The sequence below is a fragment of the Balaenoptera acutorostrata genome, chromosome 1 (assembly GCF_949987535.1).
Source record: "Balaenoptera acutorostrata chromosome 1, mBalAcu1.1, whole genome shotgun sequence".
In the NCBI taxonomy this organism is placed as follows: domain Eukaryota; kingdom Metazoa; phylum Chordata; class Mammalia; order Artiodactyla; family Balaenopteridae; genus Balaenoptera; species Balaenoptera acutorostrata.
The window spans coordinates 42778349-42796190 of record NC_080064.1 but is presented as its reverse complement, the minus strand read 5'-3'; the positions used below and the strand labels follow the sequence as shown (position 1 = coordinate 42796190).

General features: G+C 40.6%; 1 protein-coding gene across 1 annotated transcript in view; it reads left to right on the top strand.

The window, feature by feature from the left end:
- The first annotated feature begins 3608 nt into the window (after positions 1–3608).
- Positions 3609–17842, top strand: part of FAF1 (Fas associated factor 1) — a 489781-nt gene continuing 475547 nt past the window's right edge. The window contains exon 1 of the mRNA XM_007164483.2: positions 3609–4081. Within this exon, the coding sequence (XP_007164545.1) occupies positions 4037–4081 (45 nt within the window). The 5' untranslated portion in view covers positions 3609–4036. The remainder of the gene's footprint in view (positions 4082–17842) is intronic.

The window sequence follows — 17842 nt, the reverse complement described above, 5'->3', positions numbered from 1 at the left end:
ACTCTCCCAGACTTTTCCCTATGTGCTTCTTCCATTGGCTGGTTTTGGCCTGTATCCTTTCCCCTTTTCCTGTAATAAATTGTAACCATAAGCTAAAAAAAAAAAAAGAGTCCAGGATCAGGCACTAGTGTCCTAATGAACATTAAGTCATTATATGAAATACATTTTGGATTACTTAAGTGTGGATCTAACTGTAGTAGCATTAATCTTCTCAGGAATTACATTGTAATTGAGTAGCATTGTTAAAAAGCTTGATTAACTTAAAGGATCAAGGTTAACACCCCCAATAATGAGTCATGTTGATATCATGTGTCCCTGATATGATGTGATAAGGACACATCACCTTTGTGGTATCCTTCCCCTGAATCCATAAACTCAGCATAATTCTGAGAAAACATTAGACAAACCCAAACTGAGAGACCATTAAAGTTCCTGACCATTAGTCTTCAAAAGTCAAGACCGAGCAACGGTCACAGATTGGAAGAGGCTAAGGAAACATGACCACTAAATGTAATGTGGTATTCTGGTTTGGACCCTGGAACAGAAAAAGTACATTAATATAAAAATCCAAATAGAGTCTCTAGAACATAATTAATAGTATTAATGCCAGTGTTAATTTCTTAGTTTTGATATCAGTACCGTGGTCATGCAAGATGGTAACAGAGGAAGCTGGAAAAAGGTAAACAGGAGCATTCTGTACTATGTTTGCAACTATTATATAAATCTAAAATTATTTCAAATAAAAATTTAGCAAAATAACTAGAAGTAAACTTTATTATATATATTTGAAAAAATATGAAATAAAATTCCTTTTAAAAGAAGAATGGTAAGTAAGATCAAAGAACATGGAGATTCTAGAAAAAGATCTATATTTGAATTAGACTGAGCTCCATGACTTAATGCAGTAAAACAGCTACGAGAATGGATAGATTAAGATTATTTTTCTTTGCTCATGCTTATGGACAGAGAATCTCTATATTTTTACTCTCTCAGTTTTTGACACTGGAATGAAATTGTTTCCTTTAAGGAAGGAATTCTGGGGAAATGAATTTTCTCTTTTTTTTAAAAGATTTTTTTGATGTGGACCACTTTTAAAGTCATTATTGAATTTGTTAAAATACTGCTTCTGTTTTATGTTTTGGTTTTTTGGCCACAAGGCATGTGGGATCTTAGCTCCCCGACCAGGGATCAAACCTGCGTCCCCTGCATTGGAAGGCAGATTCTTAACCACTGGACTGCCAGGGAAGTCCCGAATTTTCTCTTAATTCAGTATTTATTTTTCTTTCATTCCTTTCTCTGTAGTGGAAAGTTACTCTGGATTCTGGGTATCCAACCATGAATAGTTACGTCATAGGGAAGAATCAGTCTCTTCAGGAATTATACACTATGGAGGGTAAAATGCAGGGAGGCAACAGGGTGAGTGGAAAGAGCACTAGTTTTGACCTAGCCTTGAATACTAGGTCTGTCCCTGTATAGCATGACTTTGGGCACATTCTTAGCCTATCAGAGCAGTTTTGTATTCTGTAAAAGGGTTGTTGTAAAAATTAAATGAGATAAGGTGTGTGAAGTACCTATACATACTAGACATCCAATAAAAATAAATTCAAAGGCATTGGTTGTTATGTACCCAAGACTTTGCTATTTATGAACTATGGTGAATATAAAAACACATGGAATGAAATGGCTGATAATCTCAAAGAACTTTCAACCTTTGAGGAGAGATTAAAACATGCAGAGATGAAACAATTAGAGAAAAAAATTACAGAATTTATCAGAGTATTAAACTGTGTTGTAAAGATAGTACAGCAGTGATTAGAAGAATCCTTGTTGGCTTAAATATTATGAAAGAGGTGATCCTGAGAAAAGCACTTAGGAACTGGTATACAAAGTAATAGCAACTAATATGGTTTAAGGGTTTGAAAAGTTTTCACAAGCATTATATCACTCAATAATCACAATCACTCTGTGAAATAAGTTTTATAAGCCCCATTTCAGAAGTAAAGAAATCAAGACTCAGGTAAGTTTTTTGTCTGTTTTTGTCAAGCGGCAGAACTAGAACTCAAGCCTAGTAATGCTATGAAATCTATGCTTGTTTTGTAAAAATATTTTATGCTTCCATGCATTTTCATAATTGTTTTCTCATCACCTGAAATAATCATGTCAGAAGCTGAAGTCAGAGAGTCTAAGTGACCCATCGAAGTTCCCCCAGCTAATTAGTTGGGAAAGCAGTACTAGAAACCATATGCCTGAATGTCTAGTGTATTCTTCCCTTCTTTCTGTATTACCACATTCTTTTAATTTCCAGATGGAGAGGAGGGAGGGAGAAGGGGAGCAGTACTGGATTTGAATGGGCTCTGAGATATACACACATGTCATCACAGAGAAAAATCCCAACTTTGCAGGGCTGCATTAATCTTGGCCATGTAACTAGAGACAATCATCCACCTGCCTTGTGCTGAGAATGACATATATGAATGGGGCAAGTGAATTGCCACACTTAAATTGCTGGTACTATGTTTCACCTCATTATTCATATTCGTGCTATATTTTGGAATTACTTCCTTGGGGGTGGCAATTAACCAAGAAACCCTTCAATTCATGTGACTATGGAGGGTTCTGTTCCTTAACTACCTCTTTCCGGTCTAAATACAGACTATTACATGAGAGTTGTAGGCCAGACTATTTTCGTCTAAAGAAAAAAAAGCAGAATAAACCTAGATCTTTAGAACGCCATAGTGCTCTTTGTGTTCAGGGAATACAAAGATTCTATATGGTGATTTCACTAGTTTCTATTTTAACTCTACAGCACAAAATCAGCAAACTTACTTCACACTTTAAGGATTTTACATACTTTCCACTGCAAGTACGTGCTCTATTTCAGTCCAGAAGATGATATTTTCCCAATTCAAAGTTGAACATATTCTACTGTCACTCTTCTTCCAGCGGGAATGACATTTATAAACTATCACACTTCACTTACATAGTCTTCGACTATTCTTGGCTTGAAGCCTGATCATCTTTTTCTCGGGATCGATATTCTCACCTTTCTCAGCTTCCATGTCTGCCCCATGACTACCGTGGGAATCTGGTTGCTTGCCATTCCTTGTTACTGAATGTCTGAGGATGCAAGCGTCAGGGCTTGGGATCGAGTGTGACAGTGTGCAAGTGGGCTTTGACAGCTTGAGCATAAAAGACTGTATGTGAAGTTGTATTTTGGTGAAACAGAGAAAATGTACATTTATGAAATGTTTGTTAGACGGGATGTGACGGTGTGCTGAGTTGGTTTGTGAGGCTTGACGTGTATGTGTGTTAACTATATAACCACGTAAGGAGCAGAATCTGATCCCCGCCCCAACCATGGGGAGGCGGTACCCCGAGGCCTTTGCTTAATTCAAACCAGAATAACCTGTTGCGGGACTCCAAGCTGCCGCAGTTGCAGGTTGGCGTCCCCGCCGGTGGCGCGCGGATCTCCGCCCGGTAGTCGCGCGCCCAGCGCCTGACAGGAGGGCAGTCACGTGGCAGCCGCAAAGCGGCGCTTTGCGACCTCGATGACAGGCAAAATGTGCGACAGCCTCGGCGCTGGCCAACCAGGGGCGGAGGCGGTGGCCAGGGAGGAAGCGGAGGAGGCGGAGGCGGCCGTGGCGTTCGCCCGCCTGCTTTTTCGCTCGCTTTCCCCGCCCCCGCCGGTCTTGTCGCCGTTGAAGGGAGCCGGCTGCGCTCTGTCGCAACCAGCCCTCATCCAGGCCGGCGGCAGTCAGACCGAACCCACATCCCTACTAACCTCCCTGTCGGGGCGGCTGCGGCTCGGGCTCCGCGGGGCGCAGGCAAGCGGCCCAGGCGCCTGAAGGTTACCGTGTGCATGAGCGCCTAGCCTCCCGCGCTGCCCCGCCCGCCGGCCCGCCGGCCCGCCCGCCGGCTCGCCCGCCAGCCCCTCGGCGCCCGGCGGCGGCGGCGGCGGCGGCGACGGCCGCAGGAGGCGCAGTCTCTCTCCCGGGTGCGCGCTTCGCTCCCGGAGCCGCGGAACTCGGCGGCCGCCATGGCGTCCAACATGGACCGAGAGATGATCCTGGCAGATTTTCAGGTGAAGTATCGGGCCCAGTTACCCTCTCACCTCCAACCTCGTGGGTTCCCGGTGCCCAAAGGGTGGCCTCTTCCCAGCGTTTGTTTGAGCACTGCAGTGCTGTGTGGTTTGAGTTTTTATACGGTACCTGGCTTGGGGTGTGTGTGTGTGTGTGGTGTGTGTGTGTGTGCGTGCGTGTGTGTTGTGAACTGTGGGGGACTATGTTATGTTGAGGGTGTGTAGAATGGCTTATGTACGGCTTGAATGGCATTTGTCGGGTGAGTGGGTGTTATGTCGGGTTGTTTTGTGTGTGGATTGTGTATTGTTTCCTGTATTATATGGGTAATGTGTAGAATTTGAGGATAAGTGTGGGGCTTTTAAGTATGAGGTGCTTTAGGTGAGGAGTTTTGGGTTTGTGAGGAGAGTGTGCTGTATGGAGTGTGGGTGTGGTGTATTAAGGGGAGAGTAAAAAAGAATGATGGTGAGGAGGTGGTGAGGGTAGCGGGGCATTGTGCTGGTTTTGAGGGAGAAATAAACATTTGAGACTTTGATGCCTTATTGGAGTCTTTGGGGTGTAGGAAGAGGAGGAGGCAAATAGACTGTATATATCAAAGTATCTTTGCAATGAGTTCACACGCTTAATAAATTACCAATTCATATTTGTGGATTCCCTTCCTCTACAGATTTGAACTACTTGGTTGGTGTCCTTTCTCCAGGAGAAATTTTAAGGATGAGCAAAGATTATTTCTTACTGACTCAACTGTAGTGACACTGGCATATAAGTATTTTAGGGAGGCCCCTTGAAAGTAGAGCTGTATGCTTCATGAAAGACTTGGAGTTAGAACTAATACCCTGTAAACACCACTTTTGCCTTTTGATGTTGGAAGAAAATATTGTAGTGAGATATTTTTAACCATTTATTTTGGCATTAACTTAGAAGCTATAGTTCTGTATAGGCAGACGTTTTCCTCCTTTAACACTGCCATCATTGCACATGGTCTAACGCTAGCATAGTAGGCAATATTTTTCCTTACTGATATTTTGTTGGGCTTTTCCTCTTTCTCTAATTTTTAAAGTTACTTATTTTTACAACTAAATATTCTGATGGCCATTTCCAGAGTTTGCTCGTTTAATTATTCAAGTCATATCTGCTACATTAAGAATATGCATAAATCTGCATTTGATTATACTGTAACTTTCAAACTCAAACAGAAGTTCCGAAAATAAAAGTTGACCACAAGATTTTGGTGCTTTGTAGGATTAGGATTGGCCTGAGATTTTCTGCCTAATTCTTTCACCTTTGTTTTCATTCTCCAAGTCAGTCTTTTATCTAATGTGGAATGTAATTGTGAGATAAAGGACTCTATATGTCTAGGAATGATTTTATCCTTTTGTAAAATTGTTCTGCTCTGGTAGGAATGGCTTTAGGCAACAAAAAGTATAGTTTACCTCATTAAAAGCTTTAAGGTAACTGTAACTTTGTTTTGATTTACCAAACTTTTGACTTCCTCTGATAACTTGTAGCTGTTTGCTGTCTTATTATTTGTGACAATTATTATTATTATTATTTTTTGGCCACGCTGCGTGTCATATGGGATCTTAGATCCCTGACCAGGGATCCAGCCTGTGCTCCCTGCAGTGGAAGCGCGGAGTCTTAACCACTGGGCTGCTAGGGAAGTTCCTATTTGTGACAATTATTATGCTTAGTTATTTATCGGCCAGTCTGGAAATTTAGGATCCCTGCATTCAGAGGCAAAGGAAGATTTTCTGACAAGCATTTGGGATTTTATTTTGATTGCATGAAAACATTCTAGTAAGTTTTTTTTTTTTTTTAACTTTTGGGTTTATTTATTTATTTATTTATTTATTTATTTATGGCTGTGCCGGGCGCGAGGGCTTTCTCTAGTTGCGGCAAGAGGGGGCCACTCTTCATCGCGGTGCGCGGGCCTCTCATTATCGCGGCCTCTCCCGTTGCGGGGCACAGGCTCCAGACGCGCAGGCTCAGTAATTGTGGCTCACGGGCCCAGCGCTCCGCGGCATGTGGGATCCTCCCAGACCAGGACTCGAACCCGTGTCCCCTGCATTGGCAGGCAGACTCTCAACCACTGCGCCACCAGGGAAGCCCCTAATAAGTTTTTTTCTTCAAACCAGTGGCAATGCTGCGAACAATTGTTTACAAAATGGAAAAAGCTTATGGCATCTGCAGCGAACAATTGTTTTCCAAGTGGTGAGAGTTAATTGCATATTGTCAAATAGGCAGGAGAACATTACTGGTAGAATAAAAGTTATTTAGAAAACTATGCACAAGCACATTAGCCTTTTGTGTATTTTAGGAACCTTGTATTCCTCTTACAAATGATGATTCCAGATGAGTTTACTCTTGTGGACTTGGTTTTAAAATGTATTATTCTTCACTTTGCTGTACACCTGAAACTAACACAACATTGTAAATCAACTATACTACAATATAAAATAAAAATAAAAAAAGGATTTTTCTTACTTTTAAAAAATATTATGTAAAAGCTTTGAAGAATTAACTTTAAAAAATTAGCATTTATCCAGTTATCAGAAACCAGGCAATTTATTTTGAAAATTATAGCTCAAGACTTGGAATGTAGATGCTTGGATGATACTGGCTTCTTCTATAACTGGGCAAATCAATTTCCCCAGCCAAAAGTGAGCATAGTAAAATTATGTTCTGTTTACTTCATATGATGGTGAAAATTAATAATAGTTTTGAGAGCTCAGTGCTGCTCTTGTAGAAAGGGACATGATTTTTAAATGTGACTAGATTTTAAAAATAAATAAGTTTAAGATTTTGATTATTGCTGGAAAATACAATGTCTAAATATGGGAAAGTTTTTGAGAAGGATTTTGTGTTCTCTAACTATTTCAACTCAATAAACAAAGGACTTCTGTTGAAATCAGTGGCGGAGTGGCTAACAATCATATGAGGTAAATAGAACATAATTTTACTATGTTCACTTTTGCATAGGGAAATTGATTTGCCCAGTTATAGAAGAAGCCAGTATCATCCAAGCATCTACATTCCAAGTCTTGAGCTATAATTTAAAAAACAAATTGCCTGGTTTCTTTAAATGAGGTAAGTAGTGGATGGAAGATTTCAGCTCAGACTTAATGGGATAGATTTGGGGCTTTGTAGGTGAGTGAACTAATCCCCAAGCAAATATATTCCAAATTGTCCTCTAAAAGATTTTTTCCCCCAAGTGAGAACAGCTACCAATAGAAAAAAAATTTAGATTGTGGTGACATACACGGTAACATAAAATGTGCCATCTTAACCATTTTTATCAATAAGTGTCCAGTTCAGTGACATTAAGTACATTCACATTGTTGTGCAACCATCACCACCAACCATCTTCAGAACTCTTTTTATCTTGCAAAACTGTAACTCTCTACCCATTAAACAATAACTTCCCATTCTTCCTTCTCCCCAGCCCCTGGCAACCACCATTCTTTCTGTGAATGTGAATGCTCTAGGTACCTCTAATAGGTGGAATCATACAGTATGTGTTCTTTTGTGACTGGCTTATTTCACTTAGAATTATGGCCCCAAATTTGTAGCATGTGTCAGAATTTCCTTCCTTTTTAAGGCTGAATAATATTTCATTTTCTCTATGTACCGTATTTTGTTGATCTGTTCATCTGACGACGGACACTTTTTCCCTACGTTTTGGCTATCGTGAATCATTAATGCTGTACATGGATGTACAAATGTCTCTTTAAGTCCCTGTTTTCAGTTCTTTGGGGTATATACCCAGAAGTAGAATTGCTGAATCATATGGTATTTCTATTTTTAATTTTTTTAGGAACCACCATACTGTTTTCCATAGTGGCTGCACCACCAAAATTTTGAATGGAGAGAATGACAGCGTAGTGTTTAATTAATTTGTAAATTCCACTCTGAACAAATGAGTTTAGACCTTAGAATAGTCCAACAAAAATCAGCTATAAATGTAAATAGTGTTAGCATAGTATATTACTGATAAAGGAATGACTAGACTAGTACACCTACAGTTCTGGCTGACCAGAACCAGGAGGGGGTGTAAAGGAATTTCCTGGGTTTAAAAAACAGGCAGGCACTGATGAATCAAGAGAGGTTTTTTTTTTCTTCTTTTTCCTTAAAATTTTTTTATAACAGATGCATTCAGGTGCAAGTTCCAAATCCTTTTCTTTTTGTAATTGTATAATTCATTAAGTTTTTTTTAAGGTTGAGGTATAGAGCAAAAATCATTTGATCAAACAAACTTTTGAGACTGTATTCGATTTGCTTACAGATGTGAAAACAGTTATCCAAACAAAGTTGTGGTTGCTATTTAATAATTTCAGTAATTAGTTACTTCTTACTTTGGGTCTAGATGAACAAAAAAATGAGTCTTCTCCCTCCCCCACCCCTTTAACCTTTCAGTTAATGCCATGGTAAATTCTTTTTCCTCTAAGATACTTTTTTTAAAAATAATTAATTAATTAATTAATTAATTAATTAATTTTATTTATGGCTGTGTTGGGTCTTCATTTCTGTGCGAGGGCTTTCTCTAGTTGGGGCAAGCGGTGGCCAGTCTTCATCGCGGTGCGCGGGCCTCTCACTTTCGCGGCCTCTCCCGCTACGGAGCACAGGCTCCAGACGCGCAGGCTCAGTAATTGTGGCTCACGGGCCTAGCTGCTCTGCGGCATGTGGGATCTTCCCAGACCAGGGCTCGAACCCGTGTCCCCTGCATTAGCAGGCAGATTCTCAACCACTGCACCACCAGGGAAGCCCTAAGATACTTTTTTTTACTTATAATTTTTCTTTGAGAACAAAATGAGTGGTGTACCCATTTAGATTAGTGTCACATGTGGGTCTCATGTTTTTCTATTTATGTTTCTTTGTTACTGATAATATAGATACATAGATCATAGCTCTACTCAAGTGAAGCAAAAACAACTTTCACTAGTAGTAATATTTTCTTTCAGACTTTATCATAAACAAAACTTATCTGCCTTGCTAAAAAAGTATTCTGTCTGAATCTAGTTGCATTGGTCACATATTAAGAGTACCTTTATTTCTTCTCTAGTTTGGCACTGATTTTAATGTTACTTTCAGTTGTATATCCTGGATGACACAATTGTGGCTTTGTTTTCTACTCCTGGTCTTTCCAGCTAGTAATACCTTTGCTGCCTAAATTGCTTTGTACATTTACATATATTGGACTATCACTATGGGATGTAGTAAGTTTTCATTTGCCTATCAACTCCTCTTTGAAGCATGGACTCTTCCTTGACACTACTGGTAAGTTACTTGTAGGTAATTTCTACCCTTTCATTACATTACATTTTTTCCTTCTAAATGAAGCTGTGAATCCCTCTTCTTTCTTTTTTAGTTTGACGCAAAGAGATATTTTCTACAAAAGAGGATACCAGACTGCGAGTAGAAATGGTATTGATCCAAACAGATAGGTATCCTTGGTGATGTTATGGATCAGGGGCCAAACTAAGTATTCATGGAACATCATCTTTATTTCCTGGGAGGTTACCTTGGGTAGGAGATTGAGTACTATGGCAGAAAGTAGTCTTGTTACTATTCTTTCTTTCCTTTCTTCACTGTCTCCTTCATTTTTAGAGGGACAAATCATATTGTTTTGTGTCTGGATTGTTGGTCATTGGGAAAATAAGGTTTTGGCATGTAGATTAAAGTTTAGTAGTTAGTGGTTAAGAGCATGGGCTTTGATGTCAGATTACTTAGATTTAAATCACAGCTCTGCCATTCACTCATCTTGTGATTTTTGACCAGTTACTTCACACCACTTTGCTTCAGTTTTCCCGTATGAAAAAAGGGTTAATGTAAAGTGATTAGGACAGGTGTCTGACATAGAAAGTGTTTAATAAATTTTAGCTGTTATTTTCATTGTTGACAGTTTTAAAGTACGCACTTGTTCTCTGCAGGGGACTTCAGAGATCATCTATTTCTAGCTTCTCATTTCTCCTTTCGTGGACGTTGAGACCCCCAAAAAGGAAGTGACTTGTCCACGGTCATGAACTGGTTTGAAACAAAGATTTTATCCAGGTGTACATAAGAGTGTTCATTTTCTAGCTTAATTTGTCAAATAGCTTGGACGTCTAGAGGAAAACAAGGCCCACTACTTAGAAATTTGTCCAAATTGATAAAACTTATATAGAAAATAAATTAACAGTGCCTGGCATATAGCAGACATAACCAGCAGGAAGGAAAGGAGGGAGGGAAGGTGGGAAGGAGGAAGGGAGGAAGGGAGGGACTGATCGTTCCTAAACTGCCATTCATTCCAGTTCAGTGCCGTGCTTCTAAGCTCACAGGTGATCAGAAGCCATGGAATGGAGAGACTTCAGATTTGTTGAGCATGGTTCGGTTGATGCCTGTTGTCTGCCAGACAGGTTTTATGGACTCTGTAGTTCAGGTGTCAGGAAACTGTAGCCTGTAAGCTGGTTGCCTGTTTTTATACATAAAGATTTATTGACACACTCATTTACTTATTGTCTATGACTGTTCTCTTGCTGCAGTGACAGAGGTGAGTAGTTGAGACAGAGACTTCATGGCCCACAAGCTTAAAATATTTACTATTTGAGCTTTTAAGATAAAGTTATCTACGTCCCCCGCCCCCCACCCACCCCATGAAATCAATACTTTTCTTTCTAGGTTTTAGTAACTGCAAAGTGTTAGAACATTTGAATGCCTCACAGGTATACATGGTCACGTCTCTGTAGGAGGCAGTTAGAACATTGCACTTAGGCAGACTAGAGCTCTCGTTTTTTGCTTTGTTTTTTTGTTTTGGCTGTGGTTTTCTGAGCAAGTCATTTATCCTTTCTGGGTTTCAGTTGTTCAGTCTATAAAATGTAGATCTGCTTAGAGCCATATCTACTTGAACACAGAAGATTAGACTAGATTAGGTGTTCAAACAGAGTCTGGATAATCACTTGGCAGCAGTGGGGTTGAGGGCATTCAGTTATAATTCAGGTAATTTATCTAGCTTAAGGGTCAGCAAACTACATCCTGAGGGCCAAATCACCAAATTTTTTGTCAGCAAGTCTTATTGGAAGGCAGTCTTGCATGTTCATTTACATACTGTCTCTGGCCACTTTTGCCTTCATTAGCAGAGTTGAATAGTTGATTGCATGACCTGCGAAGCCCAATATATTTACCCTGCCCCATATAGGAAAGTTTACTGATCCCTGGTCTAGATAAGTGGTTTTCAACTTTGGATGATTTCTGTTCCCCAGAGAACATTAGGCAATTTCTAGAGGCATTTTTGGCTATCACAGCTGCGGGGTGCTACTAGCATTTAGTGGGTAGAGGCCAGGGGTTCTGCTAAACATTGTATAATGCAGTAGACATCCCGTGACAATGAAGAATTATCTGCCCAAGAATTTCAATAATTCTGAAAACCCTTGATCTAAATCAGTGGTTCTCAAACTTTAGCTTGCATAAGAATAAGTGGGAGGGCTTGTTAAATCACAGGTTACCGGAGCCCAGAGTTTTTGATTCAGTGGATCTTGGGTGGGGCCTGCAAATTTGCATTTCTACCAGGTTCCCAGGTTATGCTGATGTTGTTGGATCCAAGGACTACACTTGAGAAAAACTGATCTAGATGATTTTTGAGGTTACATCCATTCCTGTGATTGTTTGATTTTGTGATCTTAAGTACTCTTCCATTTTTTATGACTTAGGAAAATTTGAGTTTTTCAGTATATACTTGATGCTCATAATAAAACATGCTGTTTCATGACTCCATATGTTTGAACCCTTAGTTTTTGTGTCCCTTTGGAAAACTTCTATTTATTGTTCAAAATTATTGCCTACCTTTTGTTTATAAAACATCAGGACTCTGTGCCCAGTTAGTGTTAATCATTTCTCTTATGTATCTTGTACATATTTCTCTTATATCAGAAATAAGAGAATTTCTCAAGAAATTCTGAAATATTTCTGAAATTCTCAAAAATTTCTCTTTTGAGTCTTATATCAGATTGTCAATAATCACTTAACATGTTTCTTTTCCCTACTGTCAGCCCTTTGAGTGAACAGCTGCTTGGGTCTTAACCACTGTTCCTATAGTATCTATTAAGAGGTGCTCAGTGAATATTTTTTGAAGAAATATTATGAATATTGGCTGTTGTGGTACAAGTAAATGGAGTAGAATTGTAAATTATGTATTTTTAAGCATCTACCATTTTCTGACATATGGTTTTGAATAAGAAAATCTGTCACTGAGAGAATACAAATTAGACTAGTTTATTAAATTGAGGGTTATAACTTCAAGGTGACCCATTTATAGAGAAGTACAAAACACCTACACTCTGTTTTAGCTTTTATAGAGGGCTCAGTAAGTTAATGTGACAAAATATACGGCCTGAGGCCATGAACTTTGTAAAATTTGAATGCTGTTACTGAATTGCTATGTGTTAGCCATTCTTCCTGATTATGTTTTCACTCTCAAACTGTTTTTTAAGGCAGAAATTCTAATTTCAAATCAAAATTGCTTACCATGTTAAATCATTAGTCATTGACTTTTAGGTAAGTTTGAGATAATTGTAAGAAGCAAAATTAACAGAATAATTGTACCTGTCTTTATACTTACTTGTGGTTATAGAGGAATAATTGAGATAGAAAGAATGAGATGTCAAGTTGTGGTGAAGAAAAGTGGAAAAGTTTGCAGGCTATGTGTACCTTAATGGCAGTAGAGTTAGGTTCCAGTCACCTGTTTTTTTTCCCTCTGCAGTTCACCTGGTTTAATGACTGAAGTTGAAAAGTGTTAGTGAGAGGAAAGTTTTGTCTCTTGTGCCCTCCTGGCTCCCCATTCTCTTTCTCCCAAGGGAAAAGTAGTGGTTGAACTTTTTTTTTTTTTTTAAGCCAATTTTAATGATAGTCTTTGGCATCTAGTTAAAGTGAGATGGAGACACAATTGAGCATTTTTATTTTAGGTTTAATGAGGAAGGAATAATAATAATAGCATATAGCTTTTGCTTGATTTGTATGTGCCAGATATTGTGCTAGGTTCTTTTTTTTTTTTTTTTAAGTTGGTATGTTGTATTCTCAATTTTATTCAGTTCAAGAAATTTTCTTTTTTTTTGGCCGCAAGGCATGCAGGATCTTAGTTCCCCGACCAGGGATCGAACCTGTGCCCCCTACAGTGGAAGCGCAGAAGACTTAACCACTGGACCACCAGGGAAGTCCCTGTGCTGGGTTCTTAACATCTAAATTCTGCAGTGACCCTGTATTAGGATCCAGAGATACAGTTCTCCGTGGTTTCTGTAATGTCTTGTGAGCACAGGCACTGACTTTTTGTTTCTGACTATGTTTTCAAGGATATTTGTATAGTGAGCAGCCTTGGAAGACAGAGGTAATGTCTCTCTCTGGAGCAAAGGACAGGCATGCAGAGTGTCTATTTTAACAAATTTGGGTTCTCTAGGCTCTAGGTTCATCTTCTGTAACACAATCCACTGTGTGTGCAGGTATCACTTGGCCTACTTTGTGTCACCCTGTGGGAAATGGGACTGGGAAACTGTGCAAGAAAATTCTGATATTCTGACTACAAATATTGCCATGAGTCATAAAGTTCATTGTCTCCAACCCAGGAGTCTAGCTCTTCTGCCAGCATCCATGAAACTGGCAGGCTCTTAGTTTGCAAGTAGGGTAAAAATCTCAGATCCTTCTCTGCTCTTAATAGTTCTGGCAACAAGGATGGGATGTTGACAGACACATAGGTTTCTGGAAGAGGAAGGGTGAGAGCATTATGGGCTGGTTAATAATTTGAGGGACATCCATGGGAATTGGTAGTGAACATGTTGACAAAATTGTTAAGTGGTTCTCTACTTTCTTGCCTGTTAATGAGGAGGAATTAAGGAGGTGGTTGCAGACTGAGTACCAGGAAGTAGGTTCAAAGACAGCTGCCTGAACATTCCTCTGGTTGAGGCTAACTCTCAGCAACCCTCAAATATCCTCTCTGATAGAGGGAATTTTTTTCACCAATCTGTCAATCAGACTGAGGTTCAGACTCCTCTGAATGTAATGTAACATTGTAATGTAACAGTGTAACAGCTAGCACTAAGATTTGTCCTGGCTGGGCAGAAGGCTCTGCCTCCTTTCAGACATTTACAGATGTGTGTAATTTGCAGTTGCTGGTGGCAGAAAGCAAAGTTGTTAGAACTTTCACTGGTTTGTCTGAGAGATAAGAGGATGGGGGTACAGAATGTCTTGTGGCTCAGCCCCTCCTTTGGAGGAAGCTTTATTCCCAACTTCACTGTCTGAAGCAAAGCCACTGACTCAATGAGGTCCTCAATTTATTGAGGTTTCCCTAAACCTTGTCCTGGTTCACCAGTGGTTCAGCCAAGCTGAAACTGATTATGTCTGCTCATCTTTTGTGGCTGTTCAGCCTTTGCACCAGCTATGCAGACTGGTAATGACTGTAATTGCTGTGTTCAGTGGACAGAACTCAAGGCTGTTCTTATAGGTCTGGCCTGTACTCTACTTCATGAACTTGTATTTCTGCTGACCCTTGGCCTGTTGCCAATGGCCTAGCTATTTGGTCTGCCACTTGGAAACTATAGACTGGCAGATTAAAGACTGCTTTCTTTGAAGCTGTGAACTATGGAAACAAATTATAGCTGCTGATCAAACTGTCTGGATCACTCATGTAGATGCCCACAGTAAGGGCCTTTTCTCTGATGAAGCCCCCTGGAATCAAGCTTCTGATTGAGCCTGCACTGCCCAGAGCCATCATTGTTGCCAGGATCCATCATTGTATCAGATGTGACAGCATATCAACTATCATAAAGTGTGTGTAAAGTAAAAGACTCTATATTTCTGATGCAGAGGGTGACTTGTGACTCCTGCCAGAAGTTGATCTGTTTGTCACATAATGAGAGAAGCTACATTACATGGGATGTGGCCCCTGCCTGTTTTGGCAGATTAAATAAGTTGGACCTTTGACCTCCCTCTCTGAGGTATCAGTGGTGCCTCACTGCTGTTAACACTTTTTCTGGTTGTGTTGTTGTTGTTGTTAGTACAGTTAGCTGACTGGCTACACCATTTTGGCCCTTGAAACTAATTGTGTTATGCTTTCCAGCTTTCTGGACCATTTGCAGTCTGGCAATGGTGCACTTTTTATTGCACCATTTTTATTGCAATAGTGAGCTGATAGTCAAGATATTTGAGGGGCGTTTCATGCCCTCTACCATTCACAGGCATTTGGTATGTGGACGAATGTTGACTGCTGGAATAACTTCCTCCTCAGTAAGTCAGTTTTGTCACTGAATGCAGCTATCTCCAGAAAGGGATCATTTCATCTTGGCTACTTCCTGGGTAATGATCAGAATGGAAGGGGTGGGAGGTTATGTAGCTCTATTTTGAAAATTCAGGATTCCACCCTGACCATTTCTGGGCATGATGCTTCTTTATTTCTCCTAGCGGCAACTCAGTGCCAGCCTGTTGATACACCTTCTATGTGGCAGCTTGCCAAAAGGTGGTGTAGGGGATTCAAACTGAATTCTGGTTCAGCTACCTGGGTTTTCTTGTTGGATTGACATGGTCCTAGATCATAAGGATAATGACCACTTGGTTGAGTACACTGCTTGCTGAGCCTCCCTATGGTGGCTTATGTGGATCAGTAGGGACCATAAATGGGTTTCTGTACATTTTATGAAAATTCCCTTGACCATCTTGCAGCTGACATTTCCAGATAAAAGGCCTGCGTGTAAGTAGGAGATGATTGGAAAGAAGATGAAATTATAGCTACTGGAAGGGGACATATGATTTTGTGGCAGTGGAGGCAAAGCAACAATCTTGACGCCTGGGGAGGGATCACCTTAGACCCCAGAAAGTTTGGGGAAAGGAAAGACATTAATGTTCTTTGTTTTTCTGAACCAAACTTGAAGCCTGCCTTATGAAGGAAAATGCCTGGTACAGCTCTTCCAAACTGTTGCAGGCACATTAAATTCAATCGACTGCTGGGTCTGCCAAACCCCATTAGAGGGCTGTGATAGCTATTTGATTGTCATTCCTCTTAACCTTACTGACAGGTCTATTGGAAATAGCAGGGCTTGGCCCCCAGCTTTTTTACCTTCATGCAAAACATCTGTCAACACTTCCTGATGCCTACCCCACCCCCATACCATAGCCTTCACTCAGAGATCCTGTGGGGCAGATTACTGGTGGCCTGCACAAATGGGACAGTTTAGATTAACTGCCTTCATTAATCCCTTTCAAAAACAAGGACTAGGCTCAATTGTTGGAATTGAACTGGGAACCCTAAGGACCACCACTTGGATGGGAGGCCATGTTGGGACACAAGTTGACAGTGCCTCCCAGACTGATATAGGTCCCACTTGGAAGGACCCAACAATTGTAAACAACCCACTGTATCTAGGTGCACTGTGTCTGCCCTGAGGACTGTATTTCATATGTGGAAACCAGGGATTAATTTGCCTCCCTCCTAAAAATATGGACTCTTGCACCTTTTGAATGGTTAAGTAAACACCACCAGTAGATCTTGTAGCCTTCATATGACTGTGGAGATCTCTCCAAAATGAGAGCCTATCCTTGGTTTCTTGGGGAAGCTTCCCAGAGTTATTTCTTTCTTTCTTTTTTTTTAAATTAATAGCTACTCTATCTATCTATTTATTTATTTATTTATTTTTAGCTGTGTTGGGTCTTCGTTTCGTGCGAGGGCTTTCTCTAGTTGCGGCAAGCGGGGGCCACTCTTCATCGCCGTGCGCGGGCCTCTCGCTATCGCGGCCCCTCCCGTTGCGGGGCACAGGCTCCAGATGCGCAGGCTCAGCAGTTGTGGCTCACGGGCCCAGTTGCTCCACGGCATGTGGGATCTTCCCGGACCAGGGCTCGAACCCGTGTCCCCTGCATTAGTAGGCAGATTCTCAACCACTGTGCCACCAGGGAAGCCCCCCAGAGTGATTTCTGATTTGTTATTTATGTGCACCCTGTGGACAGTTAGCTCTCTGAGGGAAGTCATTCAATTAGAATAGGTATTTCAAAATTTGTTACTAACTTTTTAGCTGAAGTGGCCCTGGAAAGCATTCAGGTCAGCCTCAAGTCACTGACCAAAGTTGTTATGGTTGATAAAATTGCCCTACACTTCTTCCTTCTGGGCCAGGGCAGAGTTTGTATAATTGTTAATTCATTCTGTTGTTCCTGGATTAATGCTTTTGACCAAGTGGAAAGGTTAATACAGAAACTTAGGGAGAATGCTGTCGGACTCTGTTTTCTGAGGTAAACCCTCATGACTTATCAGATTTCTTCATCTTATTTGGGTGTGGATCCCTGAGAAACATGGATGAAATAAATTCTGAAGGTTGGCCTCATCCTGTTGGCTGTTGATAGTCGCCTTAATTAAATGCTGTACGAGACAAATTAAATGGATTTAGTCCTAGTCTCTGTCAGATTAATCAGAGTGGCTGTTGGAGTGGCATGTTTATGAGAAGCCAGAGTGTTCAGTGGTGAAGACGGTTAGGAGCGAGGGGTAGATATTTTTGGGAGATAGTTCTCTGTGTGTCTCTTCTATTTCTGCACATCTTATGAACAGAGACATTGATTGTTCCAGATTATCTTTTCAAGGGTGTTGGACTGTTACCAGCCTAGATAATGTCTCCTTCCAGACCAAAGGGCAAGTTTGCTTACAGCCTGGAAGATAAAGATACTTTGATCCTCCAAAGCAAAGAGTCCGGCATGCTTACTGTCCATTATAAAAGATTCATGTTCCTTAAGCTCAGGGTTCCTCTCTTGTAATGCAGATCTACTGCATG